Source organism: Leuresthes tenuis, unplaced genomic scaffold (genome assembly GCF_036924035.1).
Source record: "Leuresthes tenuis unplaced genomic scaffold, fLeuTen1.0.hap1 SCAF_13, whole genome shotgun sequence".
In the NCBI taxonomy this organism is placed as follows: Eukaryota; Metazoa; Chordata; class Actinopteri; order Atheriniformes; family Atherinopsidae; genus Leuresthes; species Leuresthes tenuis.
The window spans coordinates 10,182,684-10,197,157 of NW_027325367.1; the positions used below are offsets into that span (position 1 = coordinate 10,182,684).

General features: G+C 40.8%; 1 protein-coding gene across 3 annotated transcripts in view; it reads left to right on the plus strand.

Annotated features, from left to right (window-relative positions):
• The window catches only part of LOC140266654 (pleckstrin homology domain-containing family G member 1), a 42,185-nt gene that overhangs the window by 12,835 nt on the left and 14,876 nt on the right, over positions 1–14,474 (plus strand). For 2 of the 3 annotated variants that reach the window (XM_072361698.1, XM_072361697.1), the window contains exons 2-4: positions 5,297–5,847; positions 11,171–11,271; positions 12,803–12,872. In XM_072361698.1, the coding sequence (XP_072217799.1) occupies positions 5,446–5,847; positions 11,171–11,271; positions 12,803–12,872 (573 nt within the window). In that variant the 5' untranslated portion in view covers positions 5,297–5,445. Of the gene's footprint in view, positions 1–4,753; positions 4,858–5,296; positions 5,848–11,170; positions 11,272–12,802; positions 12,873–14,474 lie in introns of those variants that run through there. The other variant, XM_072361699.1, reaches the window with a different exon arrangement.

The following is a 14,474-nucleotide window of genomic DNA, read 5'->3' on the forward strand; positions in this document are numbered from 1 at the left end:
TGAAGGAATAGCTGGTTTTTATGCAGGGCTTTTTGTCTCTTCCAATCTGTGGAGGGATATGAGAGCATCTGCATTTGTAGAACAGCTTCATATGAATGTTCTCTCTGAAAAGGCTAGTGATTGGCCAAACTTCAATATCTCCTTCGAGTCTGAAGATGTAGCCAAACCAAGTGGGTATTTTCCACTTGTTTTGAAATCCTGCCTATTCCGGATGAAGTAAACCTCTTTGATATTCCATCACTGTGTTTTATTACTGAGGGATACTCCCTGGATGTTGCATAAAATCTCCGTTGCTGGAACCACCATTGTACAAATTGTCAGTTAAGCTGTCCTGTTCAAACCCAGTAATTAGGGAAACCACTCGGGTTAAAATAAGCACTGGGAAATAGCTTTACTATGGCTCTGTGTAAAACATCTGCATATGACGTAATGTTTTGACGAGATAGTTTGCTTTATAATTTAAACGGCTACATGAGATGTTCACATGTCCATTACAAAGCACTCTCAGGGCTGTTTGAGCTACTTGTGAGGCTCATCAAAGCTGTAAAGACACAGCAGTACTCCCAGCTGTTTGCTGACCACTCCACAACAAAGAGTACTTCAGGTGACCATAAAGTGTGTGACCAAAGTGCACCAGTTAAGTTTAGCATGAGTCATTAAACTTGGCTGGGCTGGAAGTGAGGCTTGTCAGACTGACTTGCATCAGTGGAGATCATGGAGCTTCTGTTGCAGCAGCTACATGTCAGTGCACTGTTTCTCTGTGGGTGTTATAGTGGCAGCCGTAGATTACATGGTTGGTCAAATTTAAACAATATATGGAAAAGAAGACATTTTGTGAAACTATATGCAGGTTCTAGAGTTCTGATTAATAGTATTGTACTGTAGAGTTAGAAAAAGCTCCAATTACAACTGCAACTTCATCTCTTCAGGTGCATTACCTCATGCAAGTAAAGGCACAAAAGTAACTAAATCGCCAAGATCTGAGGTTGGCTGTTTGAGCCTTTGTTTTTTTTTTTTCAATCTCAACCAATCTGAATAATTTCACTCTGTTTTGTGTAAATTTGTAGCTAAAAGTTGTTTTGTACCCCTGCAGCTTATTATGACGAGGCTCTAAAATGTCTTTAACAGTACTTTTTTTTTTCCTAAGTTCCTGTAATAAATACATATACGCAACTCTACAAAAGTGTTAAGCGACCCCTCTTCTCTTTATGTTTTGCTCTCAAGTAGCTAAGTTTTCTTTAAAGTGGTTTTATTAAACCACTTAACGCTGACCTTTGAATCATTCAGGCATGAATAAGGTACCCAACTCAAGTGATGAATCACTGTTTTGTCAAAATGTAACAGAGAACCTATGAAAAAGGCTATTTTTAAATTAAAGACACATTATTTGTTCACATTTCTTTAGTTGCATCTGTGAAAAATCCCAAAAATCACACACTTTGACAACAAACAATTTTATGTAAATTGTTTTAAAGTGTGTCTTTAAAAAGAAGTGGCAGGCATAAAAAAATATCTACAGCTAAATTAACAGGATCTGAAAGTGAAAGAAATACAACGAAGACCTGACACCAAACCTAAAAGATGCATCTGACCCTTCAGCTGATTCATCTACTGTTGGTCTCATCAGAAATGGTCTTCATGGAAGGGTGGCTGAAGCCCTTCTTAAGGAAGGGAAATGGGGAGAAAAGGCTGAGCTATGCCAAGTCGCAAGAAGTGGACTGAAAATCAGTGGCAACAGGTCTTATGGAGGGATGAATCCTCCCCAGAGCCAGGATCTCAACATTATTGAAGCAGTGTGGGATCATTTTGACAGAGAATGGTACAAAAAGCTTTGGAATGTCCATCAAGAAGCCTGGAGAAACTATTCCTGAAGATTACTTAATAAAAACTACAAGAAAGCTTGTTTAAGAGGGTTCAGGTGTTGAAGAATAAAGGTGCTCGTAACAAATGTTAGCTTTCAAAATGGCTTGCACAATTGTACAAACTCTGTTTCTGCCTCATATCTTGTGTTTCACTTATGTTTGCATGTGATTTCCATAAATCACTGCGCCTATTTCCTGTTTGTTTTTTGGCAATTTATAAAGAAATGAGGGTTGGCTTGAGATTTTTTCATGGTACTGTATGTGTTAACCCATTTCAACCTTTATAAATATTCAAAGTAAATACATTTGGTTCAGTGTTTCATTCATTTTCTGCCCCGTCTTCCGTCTTGTTTCTCCTGCTGGTGACTGCTTGCCGTCCAGCTGAGCCTGATGTTGAATATAATAAATCGCTACTCTTTGTCTGTTCAAGTTCAATGAAAGCCAGAGACTGAGGCCAGGTTGCTCAGACAGTCGCTATATTCACTCTCTCCCTCCTCTGGCAGGAAACACAGGCCTCACACACTATCCTTAATCCTTGTGTGCACGCGCAGAGACAAACGCAGACATGCACATGCACACACACACACACAGGAGAAACAGTCCAAGCCAGCATGCTCAGGACCATAATTAGAGATCATTTACAAGGATCAAGTTGAACATAATCTGGACAGGAGGTAACTAAAGCTTGGTCATCTTTGCTTTCTGTCTGATTTTGTGTGTGTGAAAGAGAGAGAAAAGAGTCAGTTCACCCAGGAAACGGACAGGGTGTGCCCCAAACATGAAGCTAGAAGGTGGGAAGGAGGGGCTGGGCAAACACAAGATGGGGCAATCTCTCTGATGTTTGGGTTTTTTGTTTGCTCTCCTTGTATGTTTGTGTGTGTGTGTGTGTATGCTGCATGTGTGTACACTCTGCCCTCCTCTAACTAGCTGCAATAGCTGGTGTGGAGACCATTAAGTAATTAGCTTGGTTAGTCTTATCTTTTGAGTGATAAACATAGTGCATTTTGTGTGAAATATGCGCACACACTTTTAACTATTGTGATAAGGAAGATTTGTCAAAGGGCAAAGAAAATGGTCAGTTACCTATTAATGTTATAGTGTTTAATGTATACAGCCTTTTGTTCATTGTATATTCGAAGCGGCATGTTGCTTATCCAAAAGCCAAGACTGTTGGTGTGTGTGTGTTGTTTTTGCCCAATAGATTATTTATCCTTTCTAATCTTTAATTGTTGAAAAGTGGGTCAGTTCTGGGAGTGCAAACATTCGGATGGACATACGCGCGTGCGTTCGTGCACGCACAATGAATCGGTTCTAAATTGGTCTGAGGAAAATACAGTTTCATGCCACTTCAGTTTTTGGAAACTTCACGTACTTCCTGCTTTTCTTGGCATCAGTGAAGCAAAATTCAAACTAAAGAAAGATGCAGTGTTCCAGACTCTCCCTTCACTGTTGAAATGAGACATGATTGCAAAACACTTATTTCCCTATGAAGAGAAATGCAATAGAGAATTGGCTCCGTTTTATAGTCCTCTTCCAAACATTGTATAGTGAAGGGTGACCAGATTGAAATGGCCACCAGTGTTAAAGCTGATTCTGGGATTTAAAGCTTATACAGATTATTATTAATTTTGCATTTAAAAAAATGATCAACTAATCGTGTAACTTAACAAACCTGAGTTTGTACTTCTCTTTTTTTTCAGTTCCAAACAGCAGACAGAAAAATTTAGTGAACATTTGAGCCTCTCCACAAACAGTACATCCTTGATTCTGAAACATTTTGGTGTGCTGTGTAAAATAGTAGAAAGTAAAAACAGAAAGTGATGATTTGCCAGTCGGTGAACTTTTTTTAAAATTTGAAATGAGCAGCACATTTTTAAAAAGCTGAGATGTGGGCAATGATGGAGTGGAAGATTTGTGAGACAAGTTATGCTTTTCAGCTTGTTCTTCTTGTCTCAGGCAGCAACAAAATCTGGATTTTGGCTCAGAGAACTGAAATGCAGGCTCAGTTTCTTTATGTGGTATTGGTGCAGTAGAAGTCGCCAGAATCTAACCTGTGATCCTCTTATTACAGACCAGTTCAACTAGTGTGCCAGCTCTCAAAAGAGGTGTTGCCGCAGCAAAAAGATCTCCTAGGTGCCTAATTGAAAGGGGATAGAGTGGGTTTGTACCTGGATTCTTTGAGCTTGTTCTCAGTTTCACGTTTCATGTTTTTTTAACATGAACCTGTGATCTCTGATGCTTTGAAGTGAGACAGGTTTGGAGCGAGCTGTTGCTGCTGCATGCAGCGACAGAGTCTCGGTGTTCTATTGGCTACTGGATATCAGTGTTGCCACAACATGGAAGCTGCCGGTTCACCAGTGCATCTTGCTTTGATGATAAAGACTGGTGTCAAACTCCCACTGAGCTGGTATGAGGCTCTCTGTTGTTGTTCTTCCCGTGCTTCATCGCTGTCTGTTTGCTCTCTGTTGTTCCGATCAAAGCCTCTCTGTGAAGCAGACCTTGGAAATTGTTGATTGAAACTTGGAAGGCTTCTGTTTGATATACTGCATGTGTGGTTTCATTTCAGCTGGCCTGACTGAGGGACCTTGAAGGCGGGTAATCATATCTTAACGGATTTCTAAGCGTAGACAAGGTTGTTTGGCAGTTTGGCACAGGCTGGACGCCAAAGAGACTACTGTTGGTGCTCACAAACTGGTCTGTCGTCCATGGAAATAGGGCTTTCATTCATAACTCAGAGTGGAGTGAAGTATTTTCATTTAACTGCCTATTTGCATTGAAGTGGAACAGTTCACAAACACACATTCACCATTTGCACAAATAAAGTATACTTAAAAAGTTTGTTTTTTCGCATGGAGCGATGCATTTTGTGAGGAAAGCCCTTCGGGTAGAACTGAGGACAAATCTGTTAGAGCAAGTTGCTCTCACATGGCGGGTGGTCAGTCAGACTTTGGTCAGCAGGAATGCCAGGAATCGGGATGCTAAACAGACGGACACTGTAAGAATATGAAAGTGGTATTGACAGTGTTTGCAGTAACATACAGGAAGTCTTTTTAGTGTTTAAGCTTGGTGCCTGCCAAATGTGGGAATGCTAAGTTAACTTAAACATTAAGTTAACTTAATCTAAGCTCTACCAGGCAGTCCACATTTTTCCACACTGTTTAGGCTAAATGCAATGCAGCAAAATTTCAGCCATGTGCACTTTTTTTGTAGCTAGACTCCATGGAGCCAACTGCAGTCTTCCAAGCTAAAGGTTTTATTGTAATTAATGTGGAAGTTAGTGTGAGTATGTTTATTTTTTTTTTTTGCTATCATTTGTCTCACAAGGCTCTTACAAGTCAGCAATTTCAGGGAAGAATAAACTCAGTTGGGGTATGAGCGGACTTTAAAATAAAATTAGTTAATAAGAATCTCCTCCTCTCTTTTATTCTGTCTAGACGATTACAGCTACCTGCCTGATGTGTTACCCCCTCTTCCTGAAGTCCCGGACTCTGGCTCAGCCCTGAGCTCCATTGACATCCCAGCACGCTGTCTCCGCAACCCGGCCTTCCATCACGCCTCCTCACGCTACTGCTCTGCCATCAGCATGGACTCCTCTCCCGACAGCGCTGAAAGGCCGATCAGCTACAGCTCCACCTCCTCTTCCGCCTCCTCCCGGGACAGTCACTGCTCACTGGGCAGCCGCTCCACTCTTGTCACTGCCCCTCACTGTAACACGGTCACCTCGGACCATGACTCCGGGGCAATTCGGCTGGAGCTGGTTCCTGCCAGGCAGCTGGGATGTGGAGAGGAAGATGACAAAAATGACGGAGAAGGCAGACAGGGCAGCAGACAGACTGCAACAGAACATTCAGAGCCTGAGCTGAGCCCAGATGGACCAGAGAGGACGAGCCAGGTGCAGGGACCCAGGACATATGTGGACCGGGTGGTGCAGGAGATACTGGACACAGAGAGAACCTATGTTCAGGACCTGCGCAGCATCGTGGAGGTAAGGAACAAAGATCCCAAATTGTATAACTTCATGACTGAGCACAACATGTGTAAGAAATCATGAGCGGATGTATCGGTAGGACCTCAAAGACTCATTTGCACTTTTGGCGGAACATCAGATACAGTATGAGGAGTTGACGAAATGTATGCCCTGTGAGGTCCAACTGAGAGGTCATCTGCAAAAATGTACATTCAAAAGAAAAAAATAGTCTTATCCACCTTTGGCTGAAACATTATGGCACTATTGGATCAAAAGGCTTTATCCAGAATGGTTGTGAAGCATGTCTTGTATCTTTTCTCAGCTCATAAGAATTGATATTGAGAATCTTGATCTAAAAAAGTATCTGATGTCAACACAAAGCCTACATTTTTTTATATGTGCTTAAATCAGTGCAGTGTTATCCTAAATCATAGATGTCGTTGTGAAGGAAAAAGGGCAAGTATCTCCACTGGAATAGAGATAAAATAAGAAATGTACAGGTTTTTGTGTCATCTTTTACAATTCCTACAAAGTCCCTCAATACCACTTGAGAAGCCTATGCCACAGCAATGATTGATCATACAAAATGCTGACCAAAGACAAAAATCATAGACTTGTGCCTATAGCTCATTCATATGCACTAGCATGCTCAAGGTACACAGGACCAGCTGACACGACACAAAAGACACCAAGTCACCCCTGCGAACAGAAGGTATAGACCAAGCTTATCAAAACTTTGGGACAAATGTAATGCAGTAAAATGTATACTATTTCCCCCTGAAATGGTAAATGATAAAGATAGAAGTGAAATAGGCAGTATTAAAGTAAAGTACAAGAACGTTTGAACCTGAATACAACACTGACCAACTCTGCTTGTTATTGCTTTCCTATGACCACTGGTCGTTGCCTTTTAACAAAAAATATATATACTTTTTCCGAAAATCCTTCACCGTTAATTATCTCATGACTCCAGGCTGGGAGCCACTTTTTAATTCATTAAAGAGAGAAGGAAGCTGAAATTGGAGTATGTAGTTTACCCTTTCAGAAATCCAATTTTTCACTTAGACGAAAAAGAAAAAAATTGCAGTGAAACAATTCTTAGCTGACCTCAAATTATCATTAAAGGTGTGTCAGTCCATGGACTGCCTGGCCTTGGTCTTTTAAGGGAGGGAAATCATTCTAAATCACAAAATAACACACATCCTTTGGGTTTTGTGTGGTTTTTCCTCTCACATGTGACATGAACTACTTCTTACCCGCTGGGAACCTTTAATACAATAAGGTCAACTGCGCTTAGAGGAGAAGTTTGGTCGAGTTACACGACACCAGTGCCTTTGTATTGCATGCACAGACACACACACACACGCTGTATACATACACACTCAAACAAATGTGCTTGTGTGTGATGATGGCTTTGAACTGCAAAGATATACATTGCCTCCAGTCAGCGCTTGAGTGGCTTTGTGAGGGACTGGGTGTAGTGGTTTGCATCAAAGCTTGCTCTCTTCTCTATTTCTCCTCTCTTAGTTTCTTTCACTTCTTTTTCTGTAAAATGTATAATCAGTTGTGCCAAAATTACCTGTGTTCTACCTATGCATCCCACAGTTTAATTTGAATCGGCAGTAATGAAAAATTATAAAATGTTTGAGTGGGAACTATTGTATTTGGATGTGGTGTTAGTGCTTTGCCTTCATTTTCCTACATCCTCCTTCTTAGCCATACTTTTTTTTTAGTTATTTGGGTTAAAAAACATTCATTTAAAGAACAGCAGTAGAAAAGAGAAGGAAATGAATATATTTAGAATATGTGATGAGGAAGAAGAAGCATTGTTTTTGTTATGCGGTTTTGGGTTTCGACTCCTGATTGATGTTCCTCCTTTGCCTCCCTCCTTCAGGACACAGAGGTGAGGAAATGGGATGGATAGAGGAAAGTAGGAAGAGGGATTTAGCTCTAAGATAACAATGTCCAAAGTAGGCTAGGAAAACATTGAACAGAGCTTAGGAGCTGCACTTAATAACCCGTTACTGCCTCTGCTCTGCAGACCACCTATTGCCATTAGTAGATCAGACCACCCAGTCCCTGGACAGCAACACTTACATGGCAGGACAGCAAATTCTTCACCAGCACTTTAGAAAAGACATGCATTGTGTTTTTCTTCACTCTTGAAATGACAGTTTCAGTCAGTGTGTCAGAGATAGATTGCGCTGATTGTATCTATGAATAGGGCTTTTAACTTGACAGTTGGGCTATGTGAAGAGAATCTACAGCAAATGCACAGCATCAACCTATTTAGTATCAGCACTGTCCTACATGAGCTGTCCTCTAACGCCTGCTTTAGTAATCCCTCTGACCAGGCTGCTTCCTGCAAGAGTAGAGGGTGTGACAGCCTCGACACAAATATTTACCCAGGCTCTTCTGGGCTCACCTGTGTTTCATCTGTCAGTACCACTGTTGTTAGGCTCTCTTGCTTTGCATGGCTTTTTTCTAATTACTGTACTGACAGTTTGCTTGACTTTTTGCTATTTCAATTTTGTTAATGTATTTTCTTAACTTGCAATACACTGAGCTCTTTAGGCCAGTGTATTATTGCATCTGCAGGACCAGCCTTCCTTGACTCAACCAGTGTGTGTGTGTGTGTGTGTAATGAGCTTGATCCATCATCCACAAACAACATTAAAGAGATGGCTCTGATCTTGCTTTCTCTTCTCTTCTCCTCTTTTCCAATCTTAGATCTGGAACACATGACCAGACTATTTGAAGTTGAGCAGGAATTTGGAAATAATTTGGGAACATCACTTGGCCAGTGGAAATACTGAATCACATAGATGTGGTTGTTTACACTCTGCATTGTCTGGAGTAATAGCTTAGTAATAGCTACTGCAAGGTTATGTTTGGTGTTTGGAAAAAGATTGCTCTAGGACACTAATGGTTAACACATGAAAGTTTCAAGATTGTACATGTCTGATGCTTAAGAGGGAGTGAACCTTCGTGTGTGCTGATCTGAACACTATTGTTGAGCTCCCTGAGGCTGTGTGATGAGTGAAGAGGTCAGAGCAGGTCAGATCTTTGACCCTGTGGCTAATAAAGCCTCAACTTACATATTACTGCCAATAGTCAACAAATTCTGAACATGACCAACTCATGCCCCTCCCCGCTAACATTTGTTCCTCAATTGTTTCTTTGACATCCCATCAATGTTGATTTCCAATGAAAATCAACATTGATGGGATGTCTCATATTGAGTCTCTGAAACTTATGAGATCACTGAGCTGGAGCTGAAGCTACGCAGCAAATAATTTTTGTCAGAATTCCCTCAGTACATCTAAACAGTTTAACAGACTGTTGGTCAGTCTTAACTGTTATAACAACAATGTTAATGGATGAATAAAATGTTTCCAGGAACAGAAACTGAAGCAGCAGAGTGGAAATACAGTCAACGGACTGAATAGAGCGAATAGGCACAGTCTACCTCTTTCTCCCTCCTTTGTATCTTGAGAGGTGTTGTACGTGATGAAATAATCACTGGGTGTGTTTGTGCATGTCGAGGGCAGCCTGTTGGTGTAACATCTTCATGGCCCAGTTGTTGTCTGTGATCTGCTTTTAAAAGCTGTAACTTAGCTGCCATCAGAACACTTTCTCCTTCTGAACAGATATCCCATACGTGTGCATGACACAACATTTGAATCAGTTGTGTGTTTGTGTTCTCACTGTGTAATTGTATTTCAGGGATAGACTGAGGTTGGCAGCTTTTAGTCGCCTGCAGGATCCAATACTATCTGAGCTTAACTCATCTGAGTGAAACAGACAAACAGGAGACACTTAATAGAAGGGAGCAGAGAGACTGACTGTGGTGTGACTACACACCATCATTTTACCAGTATCACAAGACTTTGACAAGCAGTAGTGAGAGACTAGGATGGATTTTATATTGGTGATCCGTTTGCTGATTTAGTTCATGACGAATTTTGTTTTGACCAGCCATCAGTCCAAAATCTGGGGGCATTTGTGCTCATACTGACTTATTCTTCCTTGTGTCCTGTCTCCTTCACTGACCAAGAAATTCTTTCTATCGCTGCTATTGTGGAGGATCTTCCAATTCTGTAAATGTACTATGAGGAATGAGTAGGCTTAGAGGGCATAAACACAGGTGTTTCCGACAGAGAAGATGCATAATTTGTAAAGGCTGCCCGTCCATATGTAACGTACAGTCTCTTATGTGGACACCATTTAACATAGGATTTCCCATTTAACAGCTCCAGCTTCTCAATCTTTTATTAAACAAGTCAATAGGTTGAACTCTTATTCTCTAACTCTTATTCTGGTCATTTGCAGAATAACATAAAAGAAAGATGCAAATCTAATCCAAATGCAACTCGCACAGAAAGAACAAACACAATCCCCTACTGTTTCCTCCAGCTGCTGGTTCACCTGTCTCTGTCTCTCCACCTCTCACTTTCTTCCTGCAGGGTGGAGGGAGGCCTGAGGCTAGTGTTTAGTCCCCATCCTATCAGCACTCATCACTAACGGCAGTGATGGAGGCAGTGATAAGACCCACAGAGTTGAATCCTCCTGAGTAGACATATACCTGTTTTGCAGCACGGACTCGTGTTAAACCTGTGTTTCCCAGCAACAGTCTGACTATTGAAGGATTACTTTACAAACACAATGGCTTGCGTTATCTCCTCATCAAGATATTTACACAAAACAGCAAGACAGGGATCAGGCTATCCGGTTTTAAAAAGGGCTAATAGAGCATTTAAATTGCTGTCCAAGGCTTGTTTTGGCTTTTAGTTTTCTCACACACTTTAATTTGACGACAACAAACTCTACAACAATAAGTTGGTGTGCTTGGAGGAAGAAGCTCAGGGGTTTACAAGAAATGAACGGTTAAACCCCTAATTAATATTTACCCCTTCACTACTAATTAAAGTGGGAATTTGACCTAATTTGAATTGGCAGAACTTTACACTTCAGTGATGTGGCTCATCGAGTCCTCACTTTGTTGATGAGCCGCTGTGACTAATTTTGTATAATAAGCTCCAACAATAATGTGTTCGTTACTGAAGGAAATCCATGATTATCCACTTCTGGATTGGAGAATCTTTTTCCTTAACAGGTGGATTTTTTTGATAGAATATCCTGCTCTCGGTTGCAACTCTTTGAATGTTATTCTTTCTGTGCAAAACGGTGTAAAGTAGAGCTAAAGGGAGTTTGAAAGCTGCTATGGTAAAATGAGCAAAAGTATAATGCAATGTGTGTCAAAGGAGTTGTTTTTTTAAGATGTCAGCTTTTCTGTTTATACTCCCTCTAACTTGGTCATTCTCTATCTTTGTTTCTGCAGGATTACTTGGAGTGTATCAGCAACCAGTCTCGACTGGCCTTGAGCTCAGAGGATAAAGGTTCGCTGTTTGGAAACATCCGGGACATCTACCACTTTAACAGGTACAACATACACACTCACACACACACACACACACACTGGAGAACAAAGATGATCTCGAGTCAGAATTAGTTCACAAAAGTGAGAGCTGTGATATTGGTCTTGACATGAGACAAGATTATTTTGTCATGAAATGAAACTTTGTTGAATGTTGAAACTTTTCAGTTGATTCCTGGATTTTCCGTCAAATTAAACAGTCATATGATTGTTACTTTGTTAGGCCTTTTAATTTCACTTCGCACTTAGTTTAGCTAAATGACTGTTGTTTGACTAGCCACATTCAGAAGAACGTCCTGGTTGGACTGCCTTAACGTTCTGGTGTATGGGGAAAAAAAGCGTATCTGTATTTTGTTATACTATTCCAAAGGTAAATGTAGTATACAGGGATGCTGCCCCTGCAAAATAGTGTCAGACTCTTTTCTTCAGAGTTTAGGTTGCAGTTTCTTATTTCCTTCAGTAAAATACAAGTTGAAGAGTCTGAATGTGAGAGGAATGCCACTTGAAATGAGTGGTGAATGTTCAAGCTTCTAAAGGTAGGATGCAGTTACTCATCAATACTTTCCCAAAGTGTTCTTGGTCATGTTGCTCATAAATCCACAAATGCTGTTTCAGTTTCACACATTACCAAGCACGTGTGAGAGAGATCCTGCCTGCTGCTATTTGCTCTTATTATGTGGATTATCTCTAAAGCAAGTTTAATGAATTATATTATTTTGAATGAAACTGTGTGAGTTCCATCACAACACCTTTAATATTAGACTCAGTCAAAAATAACCCATCATTAACACATCCCAAGCATTACACAAGTCTGTAAAAGTTAGTCTTTTTTCCCCCCTCAGCTTTGAAACTTCCTTCAGCTGCACAGAAACCCGGTTTTAGCTGACATGTGAATCGGCAATTAACAAGGTTTCTATTGCACAAAAATACACCGACAGACTCTCGTCTCCCTCTGGCTCCACAATGTCCAGCTAACAGTGAAACTGGGCTGAGCCACCTGTTTATTTCCGGTTAAAGCTTTGTTGCAGCAGTCAGGTGTGTGCGTTTGTCACGTCCTACACACAGCTGAAACCTGTGTGCTTGTGAGTTAAGCATCATCTGCGGTGGTCTGCAGACATTCTTCTCCAACCTATTCATTTCTCAGCTGCTGCGCACAGACAAACTGGCTGGTAAATGGAAGCATGAAAGCAGTTTAAAGCGGTCACCATGACCTCATGCTTTAGCCATGAAACAATAACTTCAACAGTAGCCGATTTCCACAGTGTGTATTCAAACAGGCACACACAGCTACACATGGGAGCTGGCTGTTTGAATTCATGGAAGTTTCTAATTTTGTGCAGCACCAGGTGACCTAAGACCTCATTTTGTGCTCAAGGTGACTCTTCGTCCTGAAATGCACAGCAATTGTTTGGAAGAGCAAGTCATATTCACATAACCAGGAAATGGGAGAAAGAAGTTGCACTTTTATGTGAAAATCCTACAAATATGTGAGCATATTTCATATCAAATGACTTATTTCTGTAACCTCTGTTTCAGAAACCTCCTTCATGATCTTGAGAAGTGCCATGCAGACCCTGTGGCCATTGCAGAGTGCTTTGTGTCCAAGGTAAAGATGGTTTTGTCTTTTCCTTTACTTACCCCCCCGCCCTTATCCATTTCACTGTTTCACTGAAAACTAATCAGATATATTTATTCAAGTTCTGTACTTCAAATACTTTTAATTCTGTTATGACTTGTTCTAATAAGGTTTTACTTGCTAATTGAGTACCTTTGTATTGTTATATTGGTTCAAGCAAAGGTTCTGAGTAATTTCTCTGCCTCATGCACCTTCTTCTTCTGCTTGTTGAAACCTGTCCATACAGCTGCTTTGGACTCACGCACACAGACACGAAGGCATACAAGAGATAAAAAAAAATGATAAAGTAATACTATTAGAAAGATAGCCTCCTCAGTTCAGAAGACACTGAACGTTTCTGGAGAATGGTACCTTTTTTTAATTTGGATAGTGAGAATGAAGTAAGTTTCATGTGCAACAAAAATGAAGGTAGGAACAGTAAATCTAAAAGAGTTTTAAGCTTCATCAAGAAAAACTGTGCTCAGCAACTTCAAGTATCCCTGGTAAATATGTTTGTGTGTTTCAGATGCAATTCCTCTCCCGCTCTTCGTTCGTCCATACCCACAAAATAATTGCGTGTGATCATGTCCCATGATAACGTGTTGCATTCCAGCACTTCCTCCTAAACACTTTACATTCCCGCCCTACCCGTACTGCAATTACATCCAAAACCACAGAGCAACTGTCTTACCACGTCCCAAGAAAAAAAGGTCACAGTCAGCGTCATGGACTTCCTAAATAAAGCAGCTGTTGTTGAGACAGACTGGTTTTATGGCAGCCCACATCACTACTGCATAATTAACAGAGATTCGTAAACAAACAAGCACACTGACATCTTGTAAGCAGCTAATTATTGTTAAAAGAAATATTAAAGAGGTTGTCACATGGGGGGAAAACCTGATTTACTTCATAGGCTGTTTGCTGGTTCTCTGCAGTGTATTATTGATCATTTAAACAGTGGAATATCCTTGTGGTAATTGCTTAATACTCCGGCCAGGGGTCTGATTGGGTCGAAGCCAGCTGAAAGTAAGTCTCACCATATGAAAACCACCACACTCTAAAAGCTGATGGCTTTAGCTAAATGTACCTGTTCTCCTATATCTGGGATTGAAAACTTCCAGTCTTTACACTCCAATCAAACAGATGCAGACCCCTCCGATTACAGAAGAAGTCTGTCCTGACAGCTCAGTGATAAGTTTTGGACGTTTTCCTTCCCAGATACATTAAAACAGGCACTCTTTCTTTTCGACAGCATGGTGCTTTAACAGGGAACACCAAGCTTTTCATCCAGCGGTCCCGTCTCGAGATTCCGTCTTATGATAACCTCTCTCCTGTGTGACTCTACTCTTACTGCAGATGTCCATTTCAAGTATTTCTGTTGTCTTCTTTTTAGCGCAGTCATCTTCCCCTGCAGATTATGGAGCACTTTTTCACACCAGCATCTAGGTGCAGCAGGTATTATGGGTTACAAATGGTTGGACCTTCATGGTTGAGGGGATTTCTGAGGATAAAAACTTGTTGTTTTACAGCTAGGGTTAGAATTGATTTAAAGTTATGTTTAGACTAAAGTTGGGGTTAGACATCCAGCTGTTA